The following is a 20,140-nucleotide window of genomic DNA, read 5'->3' as shown; positions in this document are numbered from 1 at the left end:
TCAAAGGTGACTAAATGATGACAGAATTAAAATTTCTGTACAAACTGTCCCATTACCATTCAACCATTTCACACCTAGTGAGCTGCCTTTGTACTTTTGTTCCCTTTCTTTTTAGAGCAGCTTCCATAATACTTTGAAACGTGTTCTAGGTACATGGATCATTTTTGGAACAGGGCTTAAGTACCACGCAGCAAAGCTAACGTGTGATACTCTTTGGTGTTAATCCTTTCCGCAGTGCGATGAAAAAGACTTCAGGGGGCCGTCATGGAGGAGGCAGTTTCCTCCGCGGGACGTCCACGGGATCAGCATGATGCCCGGCTCAGCAGAGACACTGCCCGCTGGCTTCCGTCTCACTGCCACCTCTGCGCACTCGCGCCGACTGCCGCCAGAGGGTGAGACACACAAACTACATACATTACACTTCTCAGCAGATACACACATTTTATCATGGAGGCATTTTATAAGTGCTATGCTGAATTACCACTTATTGGGATATATATGGCGTCTACGGTTTTATAAAACAATACTCTATTTTCAATGCTAAAACATTAAAATGTTGGACAATTGTTACAGAACATTTTTATGTTGCCCAGTTAGGCATCCTGTAGGTTTAACCATGAAAACGAAGTGCCCGTCTAATATTAGAAGATTCCTATTGTTTTATTTGTGTTATTCAGCAATTAAATGGATAGTTCACCAAACATTTTTTATTTTGTCAACATTTACTCGCCCTCTTGTCATTTCAAACCTGTTCGACAGTCTGTCTTCCGCAGAACGCAAAAGAAGATATATTGAGAATCTCGGTCACCAGACCCCATTTACTTGCATTGGTGAAGTGAATGGGGTCCGGGTCTGTTTGGTTACCAACTTTCTTTAACGCGTCTTCTTTTGCGTTCTGCCGAAGAAAGTCATAAAGGTTCGAAAGGATGAGTAAGTGATGACAGAATTATAATTTTTTTTGGGTGAACTACACCTTTAAAACTATGTAATTCAATTTAAAACCAATGTATATAGAACAGGTAAATGGCAAATACAGTCGGTCAAATGAGAATGCCATACATTATTAATCCTGTTAATTAAATTAAACTATTTCAAACGTAGCCACTTACACAGACATCCTCGCCCACGGGCTGACTGTATTTCTGTTGTTTTTTTATGGACTGCCGCTTGTAGTTCTGTATGAGGTGATGGATGACAGTCCCGACGACATGTATTTGGACTGGTTTCAAGGTCAGATATGAAACGGAGTCTCTTACGGTGTGGCATTCCCTCCCCCCGTACTGTACTCGTACCCCTTTTGCGTGGTATCACTGTGTCCTGTTCCCTCTTCGCTGTCAGATATTCCCGTCTGTGAAGTGTAACGCGTACAGTGGTGTTTATGTCTGACTTTCCGTTAACATTAACAGGGTCAGAGATGTGGCGGTTTGTGTATACGATTGGTACATCAAGCTTATTAAACAAACATTACTAATCGAGGGCCTCAAGACAAAATGTTTTACAAGCAATCGCCACCCCAGCATTTGGCATCCCAGAGTATTAAAAAGTGAACTTGGTGGCGATGTCACGTGCCTCATTATTATGTAAAGGAGCATGCAAACGATAGATCACGTACAGGTTACGAGGAGCCGTGTAGGCCTTAGTTATTGAAATGAGTCTTACAAACAGTAGTGAAATAAAGCATCGATCGACCTCAGTGAAATTCATTCATACGTTTTACTGAAATACATCTTACAAACACTAATGAATTCATTCATATGTGTAACTGCAATCTTTTACAAACAATGCATGCTAAAAGGCTCTTATAAACAGTGCACTATACTGAAGTGTTACCAAACAAACAAACACTATATGTGTAACGAATAAATATGAATATATACACAAACGTGCAGTCATGTAAAGCTGTTTATGGATGAGAACGGGTAGGACAGACGGATCTCTCGAGATCAGATTGAGAGATGAAGTCTTCACTTCCTGGCATGCACTGCTCTGTCTTGTCCAGCAGAGCACACTTTATTTACTTTAAACAGATGTTAGTTTTATCTTGGACTGCTAGTAGAGATACTTTGTGGTGACATTTGTGTGTTGAATTGGCAGCTAACAGTTAAACGAACACTATTACTTTAACTTTACACTTTGCATTACGCAGCGATTTAAATAAAGATATAGGCTATGCGATAATGTGCTTTTATACTGAACTCACCGAGGTAGCGAGAGGGAAAGAGGTTGCATTTAGAACTGTCTTTCACTCTATGACAGATACACTTTGCAGTTAATCCCCGGGTCACAAGCATCAGAACAGTGGGGCGCGTTCTATGGATCACAGATCAACAGTCCGCTGGTCCACAAACTTTTATTGTAACAGTAAACGGGTTTTACTGCTACTATTGCTTTGGTATATTTGATGCGTGTATATTTACATTCTCACCTAAATGTCTATGTAGAAGTGCATTTTTCTTTCGACTCCGCTGCAGTTATACTGCCACTCCTCCGTGAGCAAGTACATACGGAATCTGGAGACGTTTTATGTTAATTCTGCCCTAAAATAGATTAAAAGCACTTTGTTACTAAATGTTTTGTTTTATATAATTTCATGCATTTTAACTAATAGTACAACACTTGAAACTGCAATGCAAATGTAATAGGTTATTGTCTTTACTGTCCATCCCGTTTTCTCTTCCTGCTATCCTCATTCAACTTTAACATAATTAGCATAGCTGTTAATGTGAAAACCTATGTGGTCGGCGAGTTACCCGAATCTTGTGTGTTGTGCACTTAGTGGTTTGACAACACGCAGTCCATGATCTCCAATGTGGTAAGAGGGGCGTTGATTTTGTGTAGGCATAACGATGCACTGGTGGCTAGAGAGCAGCACATCAGGTTCTAGGAAGGTGCGCTGGGGAACGGTAGGAGACAAAGCAGTAGTTATTAAGAGGATCGGTGATTAGTGTGCTAACCAATTGAAGAATTAAGGGAGAGGAAACGCAGTCGCCGGTCTTTACACTCGCCGGTCTTGACTCTCGCCGGTCTTGACTCTCGCAGGTAGAGTACAGCCATGGCTGCTGCTTCAGTGCTCTGCCTGCTTATGTACTGCCACTTCGGCTGCTTTGCCTGATTGCGTCACACCTGCGGCCGCTTACACGCTAGATGGCCTGTTATTCCCGGGTGGCGACTCTGGTTACTCTCAAAGCTTTGACCACAAACCAAAACCTAAATAAACTTCCACGGTTGTACATCAAACCTGCTTGTGTCCCTTAATAACAGCTAACGTACATGTCACAATGACTTTGGGCTCCTTTTGAAGGGAGGTGGGGAAACACCCTAAAAGAGTGTCGGCTAGTAGTTTTTGGTCATTTACTCACCCTCACATTATCCCAAACTTGGACAACCTGTTGAACACAATGAAAGACATTTGGAAAAATGTTAGCGACTGATATTTTCGAGGCACCCCGCTGACTACCATAGTAGAATAAAATTGCACTCAAGCGTACCCTAGAGCTCTTTGCTTTTCTCGATTTCCTCATTAAGAAAGTACTCCTAAATCAGCCTGTCGTGTATATAAAAGATGCCTGCCAACAGAATCTGTATCTTCCGTTTCAACCTCTCTACCACGGTGGTTGAGACCAAATAACACACTATGTCGCAGTAGCCGTAGCACCCGCAAGGTCCTCCTGCCCAAGAAGGCCCGCCTGGCTCGTCCGAAGTTTGACAATGAACATCAAAACGATTCAGAAAAGGCTTTGGAGAAAGTGCTTGACTCCTGTTTTTGGAGCGAGAGTAATGCTGACTGTGGGTGACTCAGATACATTGAGGGGCTGAGGGACGGGCCCCATGTAAGATAAAATATTGCATGAGAGCCTCCTACCCTTAACTAGATCACTGAAGATGGGTCGTGGATGTGCCACGAGTGGCTTAAGGAGAAGCATATTAAATGTCCTAGCCAGTCTCTAGTCCTATAGAAGATCTGTGAAGGAGGCTACAACTCCAATTTGCCAAGCGACAGCCAAGAACATTTACAGAGGAGCGGACTCAAATGTATCCGGATACATGTGCAAATCTGGTGACTGACAATCGGAAATGTCTTCCCTCAGTGCTTGCCGACAAGGGTTTCTCAAAGTACACAGTTATGTTTTGCTCTGGGAACAAATACTTAATTCTATGAATTAAATGCAAATTAATTATTCTGTCTTTCAGTTAAAATAAACCTGCCATAACAATTATATACCCTTCATTTCTTTGTACGCAGGGGATCAAATAATTATTCCCTCACTCTCTATCTATCTAAACAACCTGAGGGTGAATAAATTGATATCATATTAACAATCGCACAAACGTAACCAGACAACCGTGTAACATTACATTCGTGGGTTGCTACTACATTGCATTAGTAGACTATAACATTATTACCTAAATACTTGTCCGGAAACCAGTAGTAGTGCAGACACACAGAACATGTGCGTAAGACACCTGCGACTCAGCAAATCAAAATGAAAGCTTTTTTGAAAAAGAAAAAGCGTGAAAGGGCCTGCGCACACCTACGATGGCGTGAAAAAATAGACAGAATTTTCATCTCGGGGTGAACTATCCCTTATTGTTATCTCGGCATTGCCGGACTCGCCTTTGTGCACAAGTTCTTGTACCCACGTGGACTTAAACCCACTCACGGTTGGAGACGCTACAGACCTGACTAACCGAATTACTTCTGACTAACCGTTTAACCAGTTTTGAAGATCACCGAAACGGAGACCGGCCCTATCGGGATCTTTCCAATTTTTGCCTTTATATAACCTCTGTCGATATGATCACCGATGTAATTTCTCATTTCCCTACTCCGCTGCCAAAGCGCTACATTTTCGCGAGGGATGTGAGTATAAGATGGAAAGGCCACAGTAATACTCACGTTCCAATTTAATTTAACGTGTGAGGAAACCGTGGTTAGTTGCGCCACTCGCTGCCCCGATTGTACTATTAAAGGGAAACCTAGGATATGCGTTTGTAAACGATTTTGCAAACGTCGGTTGGGCTAGCGTTAGACTTTGCAATTGAAACATGCCAAGATCCTGTTGGGACAGGTGAAATTCACGAGACCGCAGGTACTAACGTTGTATCCGAATGCTTTTGTTTCCTTGTAGTCGGGCCATCTGCGGTACAGCGTCTGGACAGTTCCACTGTGAGGACCTACTCGTGTTGAGAGAAGATAAAGACGTAAGGTGTGAGTCTTCAATACTCTAACGCGGAAACACCCTAAAAGGAATAGTTCACCCAAAAATGAAAATCAGCATTATTTTCTCAACCCGTTGTCATCTCAAACCTAAGTGACTTTCTTCCGCAAAATGCATATGGAACAATGTTAGTAACCAATCAACAGCTTCTGCTTTATGGACACAAAATCAATGCGAGTCGAGGGGTACCACCGTCGTTAGGTTACCAAAATATCAGTGTTCCGATGAAGAAACAAAGTTGTTTACCAGAAATTACAAGAGGGTCGGAAAATAATTACAGATTTTTCATCTTTGGGTGGACTGTTCCTTTAGAGCTTTTGACCCTTTTAAGCCCCTTAAGGTTAAGGTTTTTGTTTACATTACTTTGCATCTATTTCACGCTGCGATATGTTATACAGAGCAAGTCTGTCCGTACTACGATAGCTAACGCAAAAACTAACTGCTGTCGTGACAGTTAACGTATACTGACCCAGAGTCAGCAAATACAACCCAGTTCCCCACCTGATTCTCTGAAATGCCTAACCGTTCTTCCAAGTTACTTGTGCACCTTCTGTGTTTCAGATCTATTTCGAAGACGTACCTTCAAGTCGCCTGAAGAGTCACTGGGCCTGCATGAAGAATTCCGATGAGTCGCACTGCCAAGAGAACAAAACGAGCCCCGGGGACGGGGCGAGGAGGGGGGAACGGCAAGCCGGCCCACCGCCCCTCCTCTGCACTTTTCAAGCCAAGGCCGCGACCCAGGCACCCCGCAGGTGCTAACGCGCGCTCTCTCTCGCCCTTTCTACCTTTTACGCCACGCCGAGCTCCTTCGGCTTACGTACTGTGTATTTCTTCTACGGGGGGTGCGTGGGTACAGTTGTAAATGACTATAAATAAAGCCCTTTTATACATAAATATAAATAATATATATATATGCGTCTGTATAAAAAGATAGAGATAAAAGACAAGAACTTATTCAGAGTTGTGAAGATTATGTACTGTAACGTCGTGGTTTTAAACAATGCTGCTCTTGAAACTCTGCCTAGACCCGAGAGACGTTTTATTCGTGTCGGTTTCGTTTCATCCATTCGTGTTTGCAGTCCGGTGGTCGAAAGCCCCTCCCCTTCGTTCAGATGTCACTTTATGTTGGCGGCCGATGAAAGCTGTACGTCTTCCTTTCGCGGTCTACGTTGCTCTGTTACCTTACTTGTGCCGCCACAGTTGAATTGTAGATCGATTGGGCGAAAATTTCACATTTCAACGCCGACATGAAAAGCCACCTGCCACCCGTTTTACTCCATTGTAACGCTGGGATGACGTGTTGAAGTAGATGGGGTCGATTTTCATTTTTAAGTTGACTTTAACGTGCGTCATTGTGGACGTCGTTTTGACGCGCTAAACTTCTACGTATCGAAACGTACCGGCCCTACATCTGATCGGCTAGCCTCGATAGGGTCCGGTGAGGAGAAATAACTAAAAGACGGGCTTAGCTATTAGTAAACGTAGGTGTATATCGACTCGTTCAAGTCCAGATTAAAATTTTAAAAGACAAAACTGTTGCTTGCCGTGATTTACTTTGGTGTAAAACCGTTCGAGACTATGTTGAGGTCGCAGGAGAAACCAGTCGTACGGCACTCAAGTTCCTGTCTTTGAGTTATTTCTGACAACTCTTCGACGGTTTGTACGTCCCTGTTTTTGCACGCAAGGAGAATCGTTTTATTTTGTGTCAGTTTTTTTATGATTAATTACTGATTGTATTTTGGTCAAAACTATGTGGTGATCAAACAACTTTTCATTGTTAATAAAAAAAGTACAGTCAAATAGGTTTGGTTCATAAAAGTCTTTGTAAAAAATGTTTTCCCAAAGGCATTCCTTTACACTCGACAGTACACATCATTGCTTCGGACAGTTACAGTACAGTAAAAATGTGCCTTATATATTGCCTTAATGCAGCGTTTCTCAAAGTGTGGGCCACTGGTGGGGAATAGAGACGTGGGGTGGGACAAATGGGAGGTAATTTGGTCATTTTTGTGCCTATATCTATTAATACCTTATCAACTGTACGCACAAAACAACGGCACATTTAAATGTAACATTTTCTTCACAGTCCGATGTTGTTTTAAGTAAGGCTTATGAGGAACCAAAGCAGCCTACCAGAACGATTTCACATAGGAATGTTAATTAAAGCGGAACAAAAACTTGAATGTGGAAAGGTGGTAGTAGGTATACAATTTAGCAATGGATACGTTTGTGACGTGGCATGAAAAGAAAACAGGTAATTTGGCACCAGCAGAGAAAACCAAGACCGCCGGTTGACCATAAAGTTTATGACCTAAAGTTTATTAGGGCACTGCCTTAATGCAACTCGATTCTCATTATTTAAATGAAAAAAATTCATCGTTGTAAATCAGCGATATAGTTTGTATAGTTTTAAATAAACAATAGATCAAATAAAACACTTCTGCGCACAATACAGAGACAAAAAACAATTTGCTTAACTGTTATGAAAATACGAGAAACTTGACATTCTGAAAAAACAGACTGATTTTTTACTTATTTTTCCTCTTGGTTGCGAGGGGATTCAGTATTTAATACTACAGATTAAATTTATGCTCGCGTGATGTACAAAAAAAATCCTATACGGTATTTGGTCCACAAAAACAACCGCGACTAACGTATCTGAATATTTATGACATTATTTGTGTGTTAGTATCACTCGCAGGGAGATGTTTTAAAAAACAGAATGGCATAACATGGAGTAAACCTACCGTAGGTATTTTATGTTAAACAAAATATCAGACATTCAAAATAGGTGGCGAATCCTTATGTGTGCATGTTGCTCCACATCTTGTGATTAATTATTTACCAGTTCCTTTAAGAGTTTTTCTCACCAGCTTCTCAATGTCCTTAAAGACTTCCGGATCTTCTATGGTGGGAGTGATCTAAAAATGTTAAACAAATCATAATAACTGATAAATAAATACTATTGTAAAATATATAATTATAGACAATTAAGAGTAATACCTTGTAAGGCTTGCAGTTGACCAGGTTAGCGAGAGATGATCTTGGAATTTTTCCAGAGCGGGTTTTGGGAAGAACTTTGACGAAGAGAACCTTCCTGAAAGCTGCCACTGGGCCGATGGTGTCCCTGACCAAACTCGCTATTTCTTTCACCAGTACATCTTTGCTCTTCTCACAGTCTACAACGCTTGCAAAAACATTACCTTACACACAATTTCCACAATAAAAGTCCCGTTACAATCTAATCATTCTAATACAGGTACAAAACGTCCTGTTTGCTATTTCGCGTTTTTGAGTCTTAAATGTTGTAACAGGGTTGAAAATGACAACCTCATATACAGCTTATATAACATTATTATTTCTTCTCAAGGCTGCATCTACAGTACATGTATTTCCAATGACCGCTGGTCAAAACTTTCAAGCTTTAAGTTTCAAGCACTATTTTGTACCCTTTGACTACAAATGTTCAACCAAATGGCACCCTGACAATTTACAGTGGACAATGTTCCTCTCCGGCTTCTTTTCTCACCGTTTCTAAGCACACATAAAGCAAGAGGTACGTGTCCCTTTAGAGAATCCTCAAGCCCCACCACGGCACAATCCACAACAGCAGGGTGAAGCAGAACTGCCTAAAATACACGCGCACGCACACACACACACGCACTATAAGAATATAGTTTGTTGGCACACAGAGAGAAAAAAGGCATGTGGTGTTTTCAGGGCTAACTGTGTCGATCTCTTTCTCCTCGCACCTCTTCGAGTGCACCGGTGGATAACCTGTGACCGGCAACGTTGATGACATCGTCAGACCGTGACATGATGTACACAAAGCCCTCCTCGTCCACGAAACCTGCGTCCATGGTGTCGTAGTAGCCCTTGGACAGTATGACAAATCACGTAGATCACAGATTATTCTGTTTATTGGAAGTTAAATTAACAATTAAATCAGTTTTGGAGTGTATGAAATTACTCCCTTTGCCACAAGGTGGAGCTATGCACTTTAAAGTTTAATAAAAACGCATACACACAACAGCAGTACACGGCGCATTAGTCTAACGGAACTGTCTCTAATACAATTTGTTACTCAATGTTTCATTTACAGATTGCAGTGGAATTCTTGGAAACAGGAAAATTAAAGGGATGCTTTACCCAAAAATGAAATTTCTGTCATTATTTACTCACCTTCGAGTTGTTCCAAATCTGTATAAATGTTTTTGTTCTGATGAGCACAGAGAAAGAACGCCTGTAACCAAACCCCCATTGACTCCCATAGTAGGAAAAATTCTATGTTCATCAGAACAAACAGATTAGGAACAACTCAAAGGCGAGTAAATGATGACAGAAAAGGAAGTATCCCTTTAATATTATTGACTGGCCGGACATAAAACCTGCACTGCGACCCTGCTGACAAATGCTTTTGCCACTACACATGTTAGTAACCTCATTCTTTATGGCAATCGATGAGAAGACGACAGAGATGTGACTAATCGAATTCTTCCCTTTTCCTAACATCAAACATCCCAGATAGGACAGAAGATAAATAATGTGTCTCATGTCACTGAAAGCTAGAAGCATAATGTTCCTGGATGGTCTGCTATTGTCAGTGAATGTTTGAAAACCCATTAATGGTTCCTTATCGGGTAATATTTCCCACTTACCCTTGATTTGGGACCAAAGCTAACATGTTTGTGGCCACAGTCGTAATTAACGTCCATTGTAACGCATCAACCCGTGTCACTGTAGCAACACCAGCGAACGCATTCACTTCAGTAATGAGGCGGCAGCGGCAGACAAGTGGTGTTGCAAATTGACAGCATGTTGCTAAAGAGTTTGGAGATACATAACTTACAGTAAAGATAATAAACAATGACCCCAAAAGTTTAAAGTCCAATATAAGGTTAACCCCATCCATAAGTCACAACTGTGATGTCACTTATGCTTATCACTTCGGTCACCTCGCATTACCTAGGTTAGCTAGTTTGTCAGTAGAGATGCACGGAAATGAAAATTCTAGGCCGAAGCCGAATCAAAATATAAGACAGAACATGGCTTTTCGCATTTCTTCTATTAATTTAGGCAATTTTTTTCCCTATAGCATAAACTGAATGGTCAATATGTGCATTTGATATTTTTCCTGCTTTTGGTATAATACAATATAACTTCAAATAAAACCGAGCAAAACAAGCAGGCTAAATTAAAACAAATATTGGAGCCCTCTCCCTTCTTAAATAGCCTATATAAATTCATTATTATTATACTTTAAAAAAAATCATTTTAGATGTTTACATTTGGAAAAGCTGTGCTCCCTGGATAAACCTGCCCCTGTTGGATTGGCAGTGGCTTGCTTGCCCTAGACAATTTATTTGTTGATCCTATACGTTTTGTTCTAAAGTGTTTTTTTAAAGTTATTTACAATAAGTGAAGTTTACTGTTTACTCGTTTTGAATAATAAAGTTTATTGTTAAATTCCCTGTCTACGTTACGTATCTTTGTCACATCATTATAAGAGTACATTTACACATTAAAAACTGAAAAGTTTAATGTGCACAACACAGCATTATCAAAACAATCTGTATTTACACGGATCCGGGAAACAAATAAAAACGATTTATTATGGATGCCAGGCCAGTGGGTGGAGATGTTGCGCTTTTAAGAAACACTACGTGCTTGCGCACATCCGCATACAATTTCAATCTAAAAGCGCTTTTAATACACATTTCCTGCGTGTATGTGTGTTTATAGTAATGTGCATATAAATACTATGTCTCCGCTAGTTGTAGTGGTGCAGTAAATCTACTTTTTGCTAGAAAAAATTATAATAAGTATAGATGCATGGAGGCTACCATTATTGTTTAGGGAATACTCGCCCCATGCCAACAGACTGAACCCGTAATACGCATTCGCATGACATGACATCATCGTATTTGGAAAACGGCGCCTCCAGAGTTTACACGCAAACAATAGTGCCATCGTTTTCAAAAACTTGCACTTGAGACCCGTTCTCAAACGTTTGCGTTTTCAGTCCCCCAAAGCGTCGTTTTTGAATAAATGAACAGCCAAAACGCATAATAAAGTTTTACGTGTAAACAGTGTTTGATCACCACATCCGACTTATGAGTAATTCTTGCAAAACATGTTTATATATGTATATATATATATAAATAATTAAGTATTCTATAATGTGAAGTGTGTACAAACTTTTTACTTGTAGTACTGTACTATAATATACGCAAAGAATATCGATATCAGCATTGGCCCCCCAAAAAAACACATATCAGTCAGCCTCGACAAATGATATTGCTATCATTTCCATTCTACTTGTATATTTAGGGATGCAACATCAATCAATATTTATCCGGTACTCCTTGCAAACAAAACAATGTGTACAGTACAGTTTACTACGCAAGAGTAGAGATCACCAATGGTAGCTCTTGTCACAGCTTAAAAATCACAAGCGAAAACAGACAATGTGTTCAACGTTTTTACGTAGAAAGTTATTGCAACGATGTGCGTGTAAGAAACCTTACGGGGAACTTGGTGAAATACAGATCTTTAAACAGCTCTTCGTTCTGCCAGAGATTGAGAGCGGCCCCAGGAGGGAGAGGACGCCTGTTGAGAGAGAAAGGGATAGATGGTTTCAGAAAGAAAAGCTTCGAAACGTGACCTTGCTTTTCTTTTAACCATCAAACGACGTCGTGTTATTCAACCTTTCAGGGTCAGACCGTTCTTAAGAGTACAAACGTGACCTTTTATGGATTGTTTGCCGAAGTGCAGTAATGAAAATAACTTGATTTAAGGGTGATCTCAGAACTCGTACGTGACATTAAATGCGTTTCAATTAAAGTTGTGTAATTGAATTCAAATTTTTATTTGACTTTCACATAAACCTTGACAGGCAAAATTCCTAAAAATATTTCACTATGGCTTGTACGTACAACACAAAACACCATTTTAATATGCAGCTGGGACATCTTGTTCTGACACACAATAAATTCATTTTAATCTGAACGCGTGTACTCGAGGCTATCAAACACGCTCCTGATCAAAAGCTATCGGTGCACAGAAATGACAGCCAAACAAAAATCTATGAGATTAGTTTTCACCGCGGCGGGCGAGGACATGGGCATTGTGCATTAAAGTAAAGCCTGAGAGATGACAAAAAGAATGTCTTTTCAAACCAGACGCTATGAAAAGGAACCTATTAGCCATTCGGCTCAAACTCTGGCTTAATGTCCTCGTAACGAGTCTTCGATTTTCAACTCGGATCTGTGATATAAAGATTCTTGTCTGCCTCGGCTTTGTGTCAGTAAATCCTTTATTGTGTAGAGGAGGTGATTTGAGGTACACCGAAACGGAAGGCACAGAAACTGATAATATTTGTGGAAATCAAACAAAAACCTACGCTAATACCTTTATGACACTTGACGTATCTAACTAGGCCTGCGTTACGTATTAAAATACGAGTGAAAGACAGCTGGTGTTGTGGAAAGTTTTTCAAGGTAGCTTTATTTAAAACTAATATTAAAAAGGGGGAAATTACTAAACGTATAGAATACATACAGAATAAATGGAGAGAAGAAAATATGAGACAGCCGGAAGGGCCAGTTCTCCTCAGACACGTTACAGCTGCAATCTGTAACTTTTGGTTAACAGGGAGAGTTAATTTATATGTGTTTAAAACTGTTAGGTCTGACATTGTGACAGATATCAGGTAACTGAGGGACGTTTTAAGCATAATATTACTGAACTGCCTTTACAAAGAGGATACCCAATAAGATACTGTATCTGAATCTGGCCTGCAACATTTCAGCCCTTCGTGCCACCCCCTCCCTGTACAAGTTTTTGTTCTTGCTTTACTCTGAAAAAATTAAAGAAAAAGATGAAATACTCACTTCACAACGATATTTCCCAGAGTCCTTGGATTCACCTGCTGCATTTCATCATCAATCACTGTCACTGTGACGCAAAGAGTAAAATAGTAAAATGCTTTATTCGTTGTCTTTGATACAGTTATTAATGTATCTTGTTCTTTCAAGCTGTCAAAGAGCCAGAAAGAAGCGCCGACATATAAGCTTTGAATAACCAACGGGAAATAATTAAAACGTATTAGTATATAGAAACGCACGTGAGGATTCTCACCATTGTATCCAGGCACAGGTTTACCTGCCGTACCAGCAGGGGGTTTGCGTGAGCAGCCCAGACCGATACAGGAGGCTGTGATGGCAGAGCCACTCTCTGAAAGAGATGGAAATGATAGTTTTAAGAGTGAGAAATCCACCTGAACCATAATAACCGTGAGCAACCTGTAGATTTTAAAAGGTAAAAATTTGGCAGTGTTCTCAACATTCATTTCACATAATAGAGGTTGTTTACGTACAAAGGTTTTAAAGGGACAGTAGGGGACTTGGTATCACAAAAAATACATGGGATGCTTTTTGTGCAAAAAACCTTGACTGCCTTGGAAACGGTTAAATCAAACATTAGGATAAAGGGTCAAGACAACACACAAACTTCATTTGTCTGTGGCCCTAAGAATATGTTAAATTACTTGGAGAAAAATGATTTTATCATTCTACTGTCGGGACAAAACCAGCAGATTGAGGATAAAAAAAGCAATATTAATGCATCTTTCATCATGTTTGCCATTTACGTGATACACAGGGTTCTCAAGTTTTATCAAAAGCTTGGACTGAGATCACATGCGGTTAGGGGAGGAGCCCTAATGGAGCCCGCCCCCCCAATTTTACCCATTGTTCATAATTAACCAGCACAAACTACATGTAGCATTATTAATGTAACTAGCAAGCCTATTAATACAGTATATTATTTTAAATAAAATCAAGAAATACATCTTCATTCGTTCCCATATCCTTTAACATTTCCCTTAGCTTTCAGATAATGTTTTGACTGCATCAATATGTATACGATGGGCTATACATTAAATTTTCTAGCCTAAAATGTTAGACGAGCTCTCTTCCAACTTACCTTCTCCATCACGACGTGTGTTCGTGCGATATCGTTGGTTTCCTAGTAACGAACGTACGGTGGCCGAGAATGTTCCGTCAACTTTGTGTGTTCGCGCATCTATGTTGCCTAGTAACGAACGCAATCTGGCCTAGATACGTGCTGGCGGCAGGAAACTTCACTTTGTGTGCCTGCGCCTCGTATACAACGTTATATATAAAGCTTGCAGGACAACTTGGTTGGCATTGCCTTTTCGCCGTGAGAAATACACGGTGTGGCGTGTGAGCGTGTCAACTGGTTGAATTGCGTGTGTCTCACGGCCAATGCTTTAGACTTGAGAACCCTGGTGATACATAAATTATTTAATGGCAACTGAAGATACATCTATTTCCAACCTGTTGTATTACAAGAACGTGTTTTAAGCACATTCAACAGCGCTGAGAGTTTGCGATGCGTTGCACGCTTTAAATAACACTGTCTACTATTCGCAAGAGGTAGAAGACAGCATGACCCACGACAAAGAGTTCACGAGTATAAAACGAGACTTATTCCTCGGCTTCCTCAGAGCCAGATTCTAGAGGAATACTGTGAACGGCGGGCAAGAGAGAAAGACAGAGACAGACGGACCTGTTGGCATCTCGGCATGCCGCACCACGAGTCTGTCTGGCACATGCTCATATACACGAGTAATGCAGAAAGCACAGACACTCAGGTGACACACAGCGTGTAGATGTACACACGCTAAGCGTGACTGAATATGTGCTTGTAATGATGTGTAATGAAAGCGTTCCTTTAAAACAAAGTTGATGAAGAACACGTGTGCACGAAAACCTAAGCATGTTCATATAATGTGGGTCTAAATGTATTTTGGGAGTAAACGACCATTGTGTCCCTCTAAAGTGTATGCCCTGCCATCAACGGTTTTTCCAAATGACTACCAGCCACCTGCTATTATATAAAGTTGATTTTCAGGGCTAATACAGTTCAGCCGAGTCAGAAACTGAGACAGACTATGCCTGAGCCTCAGGGGTCCACACACACACAAAAGGGTCAAGCTCAGAGACAGGTGCTGGCGCTCAGGGCCACGCGTTAAGGTCATTTATACAGCCGGTCGCCACTGTCACATACTACCTTCTGGAAACATACCAGTTGCCCGGCAACAGTGGTGACATCAGCAGCCCTCATCACAAGCCCCCCACCTCTTCACGGCAGGAGTTGCGTCTTAAAATAGCACACAGATTATTATCGGGTCTCAAAAGCGCCAGCCTTTCTTTCAATTTCTGAGTTTTGGATGGACGCAGCCTCTGCGTGTGACGAATAAACGGCACGTTTCCATATGTGTGTCGGCACGTGTTTGAGACAGCAAAAAAAAAATCACAGGTTCTGTGCCGTTTAGGCAAAAAGGTTGTGTTATATTGCAAATACACTCACAATTTAAGGGGGTTGTAAATGGGAAGCAATATGTCTTTTTTTGCTCTAACTTTTTACAGTTCTTGTACAATTCTGCGGAGGTAACTATTGTGGTAATAATGATTTTCATATAGCATTAATGTTTTTAGCGTATATTTAGCTCAAGTAAATTTTGAGCTTACATCATTAATTATGATACAATGGTATTGCAAATAAACAACCGTCACTGTCAGAAAATTCTAGACATTTCTGTAGCGCACGGAAGGTGGGATGAAGCGATGATGGGTGACTACCTCTGGAACTTGGTTCGTGAAGACCGTATTAGTCATAAAAGACAAAAAGGACCAAACGTTCACTTCTGAAGTTCAGGACATTTTTTGTAATGTTAAGATGATTCTTGGAGCTCAGTGTTGTGCCAGTACCTTGTCATCTATGCGCGCTAGTAATAATGCCGAATCGTATAAACGTGTCAAAATATTCCAAAAATGTTTGTAAGTTATGTCAATTGTTAAAAAGATTTATGTGATTTTCTTATTCAGCATGTTAAACATAAAAATGTAAGCAAAACGCAACTTAAATTGTTAAAAAGATTTATGTGATTTTCGTATTCAGCATGTTAAACATAAAAATGTAAGCAAAACGCAACTTAAATTGTTGTTTGGAAGCAGTATCTCACTCATCGTGAAGTTAAGAGTAAATTTCAACACGGTTATGATTCGACCTCAGATGATAACAATAGTTCGTTCTAGCAAACCTGGAATGCTGTGTCAACCAATCAGGATACATTTGACAATAATCAGAATAATTCTCCACGTGTTGGTTTTGTGTGAGCAAATGTCTATATGTGTGCATTCGACTCAATCGGAGCAGCCTGGCTGCTGCTAATGCAACAAACGTGAGAGCCAGGGGAGGTTTCGAGATGGTAACCACAAAGATAATGAGGCTTCCAATGACATTCACTTTATTTCAGAAATGCTATCGCGGCAGCGCAAGCAAACTGCTATTTCACTACACCTCATCAACTCTTTTAATCAAATCTAGCTCTGTGCCGCTGATCAATTTAAATATTGCGTGCCGTTTGTACTCTCGCAAACAGGCCGGCGCCATTGGAGATGCGGCTGTTATTACAAGCACCGTAATAACACGAATCACCTCTGTGCTGATACATAAACATGATTTAATAGTGAATTGCAGGGGGAGTGGGCGAAATTATAAAATGTGCAAGACACACACAAAGGATGGACTTATTCATCACGTAAAGTACTTGACCCTCTATGACCCTGGGCTCATACACACAGCCTGCAGTTGTACCTATTCACGGTACATCAGTAGAGTTGGGAAACTGGTTTTACTTTTGCAAGTTATTGTGTGTATTTCTTCTGATCAAACCTAGTTCCTGTTTCCTTTTTTATTTATGAGATGAACATATTTTGCATTGTATAGAATGAAGGTGAAACCCCAATTCGTTATACATGGTTTACGCATCATGCTGGCAGTAAAAGTTATGAACATCAAAGGGAAGGTTCTGTTCCGTTACTCAGGCAATCCGTTTCTAGATTGCTAGAGACAGAAGGACGATTTTATGGTTGGGCACAGAGCATTTCACCATACATAGAAAAAAAACAAGATAAAAAAACATATTGCCTGTTGACACAAAAATGAGGAAATAATGAGAAATGGATGGAAAAATATTACGATAGATGAACAAGAATCAAACTGACCAGACTGTCACCAGACCTCAAAGTATCAGATAATGTAACTGTAACTTTGTGACACAGACTTACCAGTTTGCCACCAGTGATCCAGCACAGGGACTCCGAAATTCTTCTTGGCCCATTCGAGAGTTTCAACATCACAGCGTTCTCCTGCTACAAACAAGTTCCTCAACCTAAACAAAGAAAAAACAGAGCTTTTCCTCCTGTGTGCCAAGGATTTCACAAGAAAGAAAGGCACATTAAATATTTACTGAACTCGCTTTTGTAGCAAAACAAACAAAAAAAGTGCTGGCTGGGCGGAAAGCAGAGGCGTAAAAAGTCATCCAGCTGCCCACGATCCACAATGTCTGCAGTAAAACATGCAGTAGGTGTTCACATCAAAACATCTTTTCCTCTGTTGGAATCTACATTGTCAAGCTACAGCTGGCTCTAAACTACACCTTTAATATCAAGGGGACGCTCAGTGAGCAGCAAAGGCCGGTCAAACCATCTTTTCATCGCTGAAGCGTGTTTGAAATGCTAATATGAAAACTATGAATAGCGAGATCGAATCGCCCCTTGGAGGGCACATGCACAGATCCATCAAATCGTCTTTCAGGGTATCTTTAAATTTGCAAATGAAAAGCAAATCTGTGCATTAATATACATGAAATTATATGAATACATTTCTTTAGTATTTTCTTATTACATTTATTTTTGTAATATAAAGTTCTTTAGCTTTAACCTTTATTTGGTCATTTATCAATGACTTGTCATTTATCTTCCATTAATTTTTGGTACCTTTTAAAGCTTTTTGTGTTTAGAATTTTACATTTGTCCCAGACTTTATATCTTAAAATATAACATATTAAAGTTCCAATGTGTGCTTTTACAGGATCTATTGACAGAAATGCAATATAATGCACAAAACTATGTCTTCAGAGGTGTGTAAGAATCTTACATAATGAAGCGTTATGTTTCTATTACCTTAGAATGAGCTATTTCTAGTCCCCCAGCATGAAATTGGCCATAAAGTTCAGTTTGTTATCGAGGACACTGATGTGTCAATAAATGGGTTCAAACTGAATAAGCGACATGAATGCACTTAAAAATCATTTTCGGGGTAAATATTTCTTATTAAAAACTATAGGTCATTAATTTGATAGGTTGTCATTTGTATCCCATCTGATTTTTTATTACAAAGACACTGGTTTGAGATTCTGGTGTTCTGATCCCCACTGTGTGATTTTCAATAAAATCCATCATCTTTTATTCTTTTGAAATTAGTTGAATGCCAATTTAAGCATAAGATTTGAAACCGTACCATAAGTAAAAACTATTTTTTTAAAGTCCCTGCATGTTACCTTCCAAGGGAAATTTGAAATGGAAAGGAAGTGACTTATAAGTATTCGGTTCTCCCCAGAACCGATTCTTCCCAGTGTCTATTATTGACACGCATTAAAGCCGAGTTAACTTCAATGTACAACTCCAGGGTAAAACAACACACAAATGATTCATTCATCTGTAGTCAAGGTCAGATGTGTGTGCGATCTGCATTAGAACAGGTGCGATTGTGCTAAAACATACCTTGCTCTCCTACTCAATAAACTGGATATTCTAAAGCTTGCCGGGTTAGTGGTATCAAATCTTTAAAAGCCTTCATGCTTCTCTTATGGTTAAAATCTATTTCACACAAACCCACCTAAAATGGTCGATTTTCATCATTCAAACATATCCTTATCCTGTCCGAGTACTATAGACCTTCAAAGGCGAGAACACAGGCACGGTGGAGACCTTTCTTCCAGGAAACAATAAATGAGAAAGATAAAATGCCAATAATGAGTCACATTGCAGCATCCCGTACCAAAAATATCCATGACGACACATTCCTTGATGTCCATCGAGAGAGCCTCACTGTTGGCTTTATCAGAGCTGTTGCTCGTTTAATAAAGGTATTCCCACGTGTCGGTGTTTATTTAAATTTCCTCGTGTAAAAAAATTCAACACCAGGTGCGCACATCTCGTCTAGTGACCTTGTGGAGGTGTGGGTTAATATCAGCCTTATGATCTTGAGGAGAGGGCAGATCGCGGTCTTACGGCGTAACGCTAGACTCTTTGAGCTGGAAAATCCTATTGAGTGCTTTCGTGGCCTCTGGCATGCATTTAAACCCATGCTGAGAGCCGAGTTACAGCACCCATCTATAAGACACGCTCTAGTGTTGGAGTGCCTGTGCTTTTGTGTGGCAGTCACTCATTTTGTGTCTCTTTTGGGACGAGATGGATCCTCTTTTTTTTGCTCTATGCTTATGTCCTTGATGTGTCATTAACCGGCTTTAGCTAACAAAACTGTCTTATGTTCATTAAGGGTCATTTTAATTTCACAGTATGCTATACAAATACTACAGCACATTTAAATAGTACAAGTAATGGCCGTGTGTATATTTCTCGATTGGAAAATACATCCTTGTTATTGCAAAGATTTGCATAACAATGCAAAAAATAAGCCACCAAGGCAGCATTAATATTCATAAAGAGACTAAATATAAGCATCATCTACAGCAGGCGTAAATGACCATGACTATTATACTTTAATTGGATAGTAATGATGTTAAAGCATTTTTGGTCTCTATACTTATAATGGCCGCATTATGTTGATGACATTCCACTGCATTTTATCATTGTTTCTATCGTCTGTGCACAAGACTCTACATTACACAAAACAGTAGCGGTAGAGATCGTTGCTAATCGAAATTATACATTATTTAGCCAGAAGCTCCATTTTATTTCCTAAAAACTAATTTAATATAGCACCTCGCTAATGGTAAGTGTTCATTTTGGTCACTGGTTATAGCA

The 20,140-nt window shown here is 40.0% G+C and overlaps 2 protein-coding genes across 13 annotated transcripts in view; one reads left to right on the top strand and one right to left on the bottom strand.

The window, feature by feature from the left end:
• The window catches only part of ppfia2 (PTPRF interacting protein alpha 2), a gene marked incomplete at its 5' end in the record, with an annotated part of 106,714 nt that extends 101,521 nt beyond the window's left edge, over positions 1–5,193 (top strand). For 4 of the 11 annotated variants that reach the window (XM_079454292.1, XM_079454291.1, XM_079454290.1 and 1 more), the window contains 2 exons: positions 236–392; positions 5,130–5,193. In XM_079454292.1, coding sequence (XP_079310418.1) covers positions 236–392; positions 5,130–5,188 — 216 coding nt within the window. In that variant the 3' untranslated portion in view covers positions 5,189–5,193. Of the gene's footprint in view, positions 1–235; positions 2,061–5,129 lie in introns of those variants that run through there. The other 7 variants (XM_079454286.1, XM_079454283.1, XM_079454285.1 and 4 more) reach the window with 2 other exon arrangements.
• acss3 (acyl-CoA synthetase short chain family member 3) overlaps positions 1–20,140 on the bottom strand; it is a 40,937-nt gene that overhangs the window by 10,637 nt on the left and 10,160 nt on the right. Inside the window, exons 9-16 of one of the 2 annotated variants that reach the window (XM_079454294.1) lie at positions 17,378–17,481; positions 13,359–13,454; positions 13,112–13,175; positions 11,747–11,828; positions 8,972–9,094; positions 8,749–8,848; positions 8,223–8,398; positions 8,090–8,140 (exon numbers count right to left, since the gene is read on the bottom strand). In XM_079454294.1, the coding sequence (XP_079310420.1) occupies positions 8,090–8,140; positions 8,223–8,398; positions 8,749–8,848; positions 8,972–9,094; positions 11,747–11,828; positions 13,112–13,175; positions 13,359–13,454; positions 17,378–17,481 (796 nt within the window). Of the gene's footprint in view, positions 1–7,025; positions 8,141–8,222; positions 8,399–8,748; positions 8,849–8,971; positions 9,095–11,746; positions 11,829–13,111; positions 13,176–13,358; positions 13,455–17,377; positions 17,482–20,140 lie in introns of those variants that run through there. The other variant, XM_079454295.1, reaches the window with a different exon arrangement.

Source organism: Barbatula barbatula, assembly GCF_947034865.1.
Source record: "Barbatula barbatula genome assembly, chromosome: 4".
NCBI lineage: Eukaryota > Metazoa > Chordata > Actinopteri > Cypriniformes > Nemacheilidae > Barbatula > Barbatula barbatula.
The sequence above is the reverse complement of the archived record's forward strand: the minus strand, read 5'-3'. Positions and strand labels throughout refer to the sequence as shown.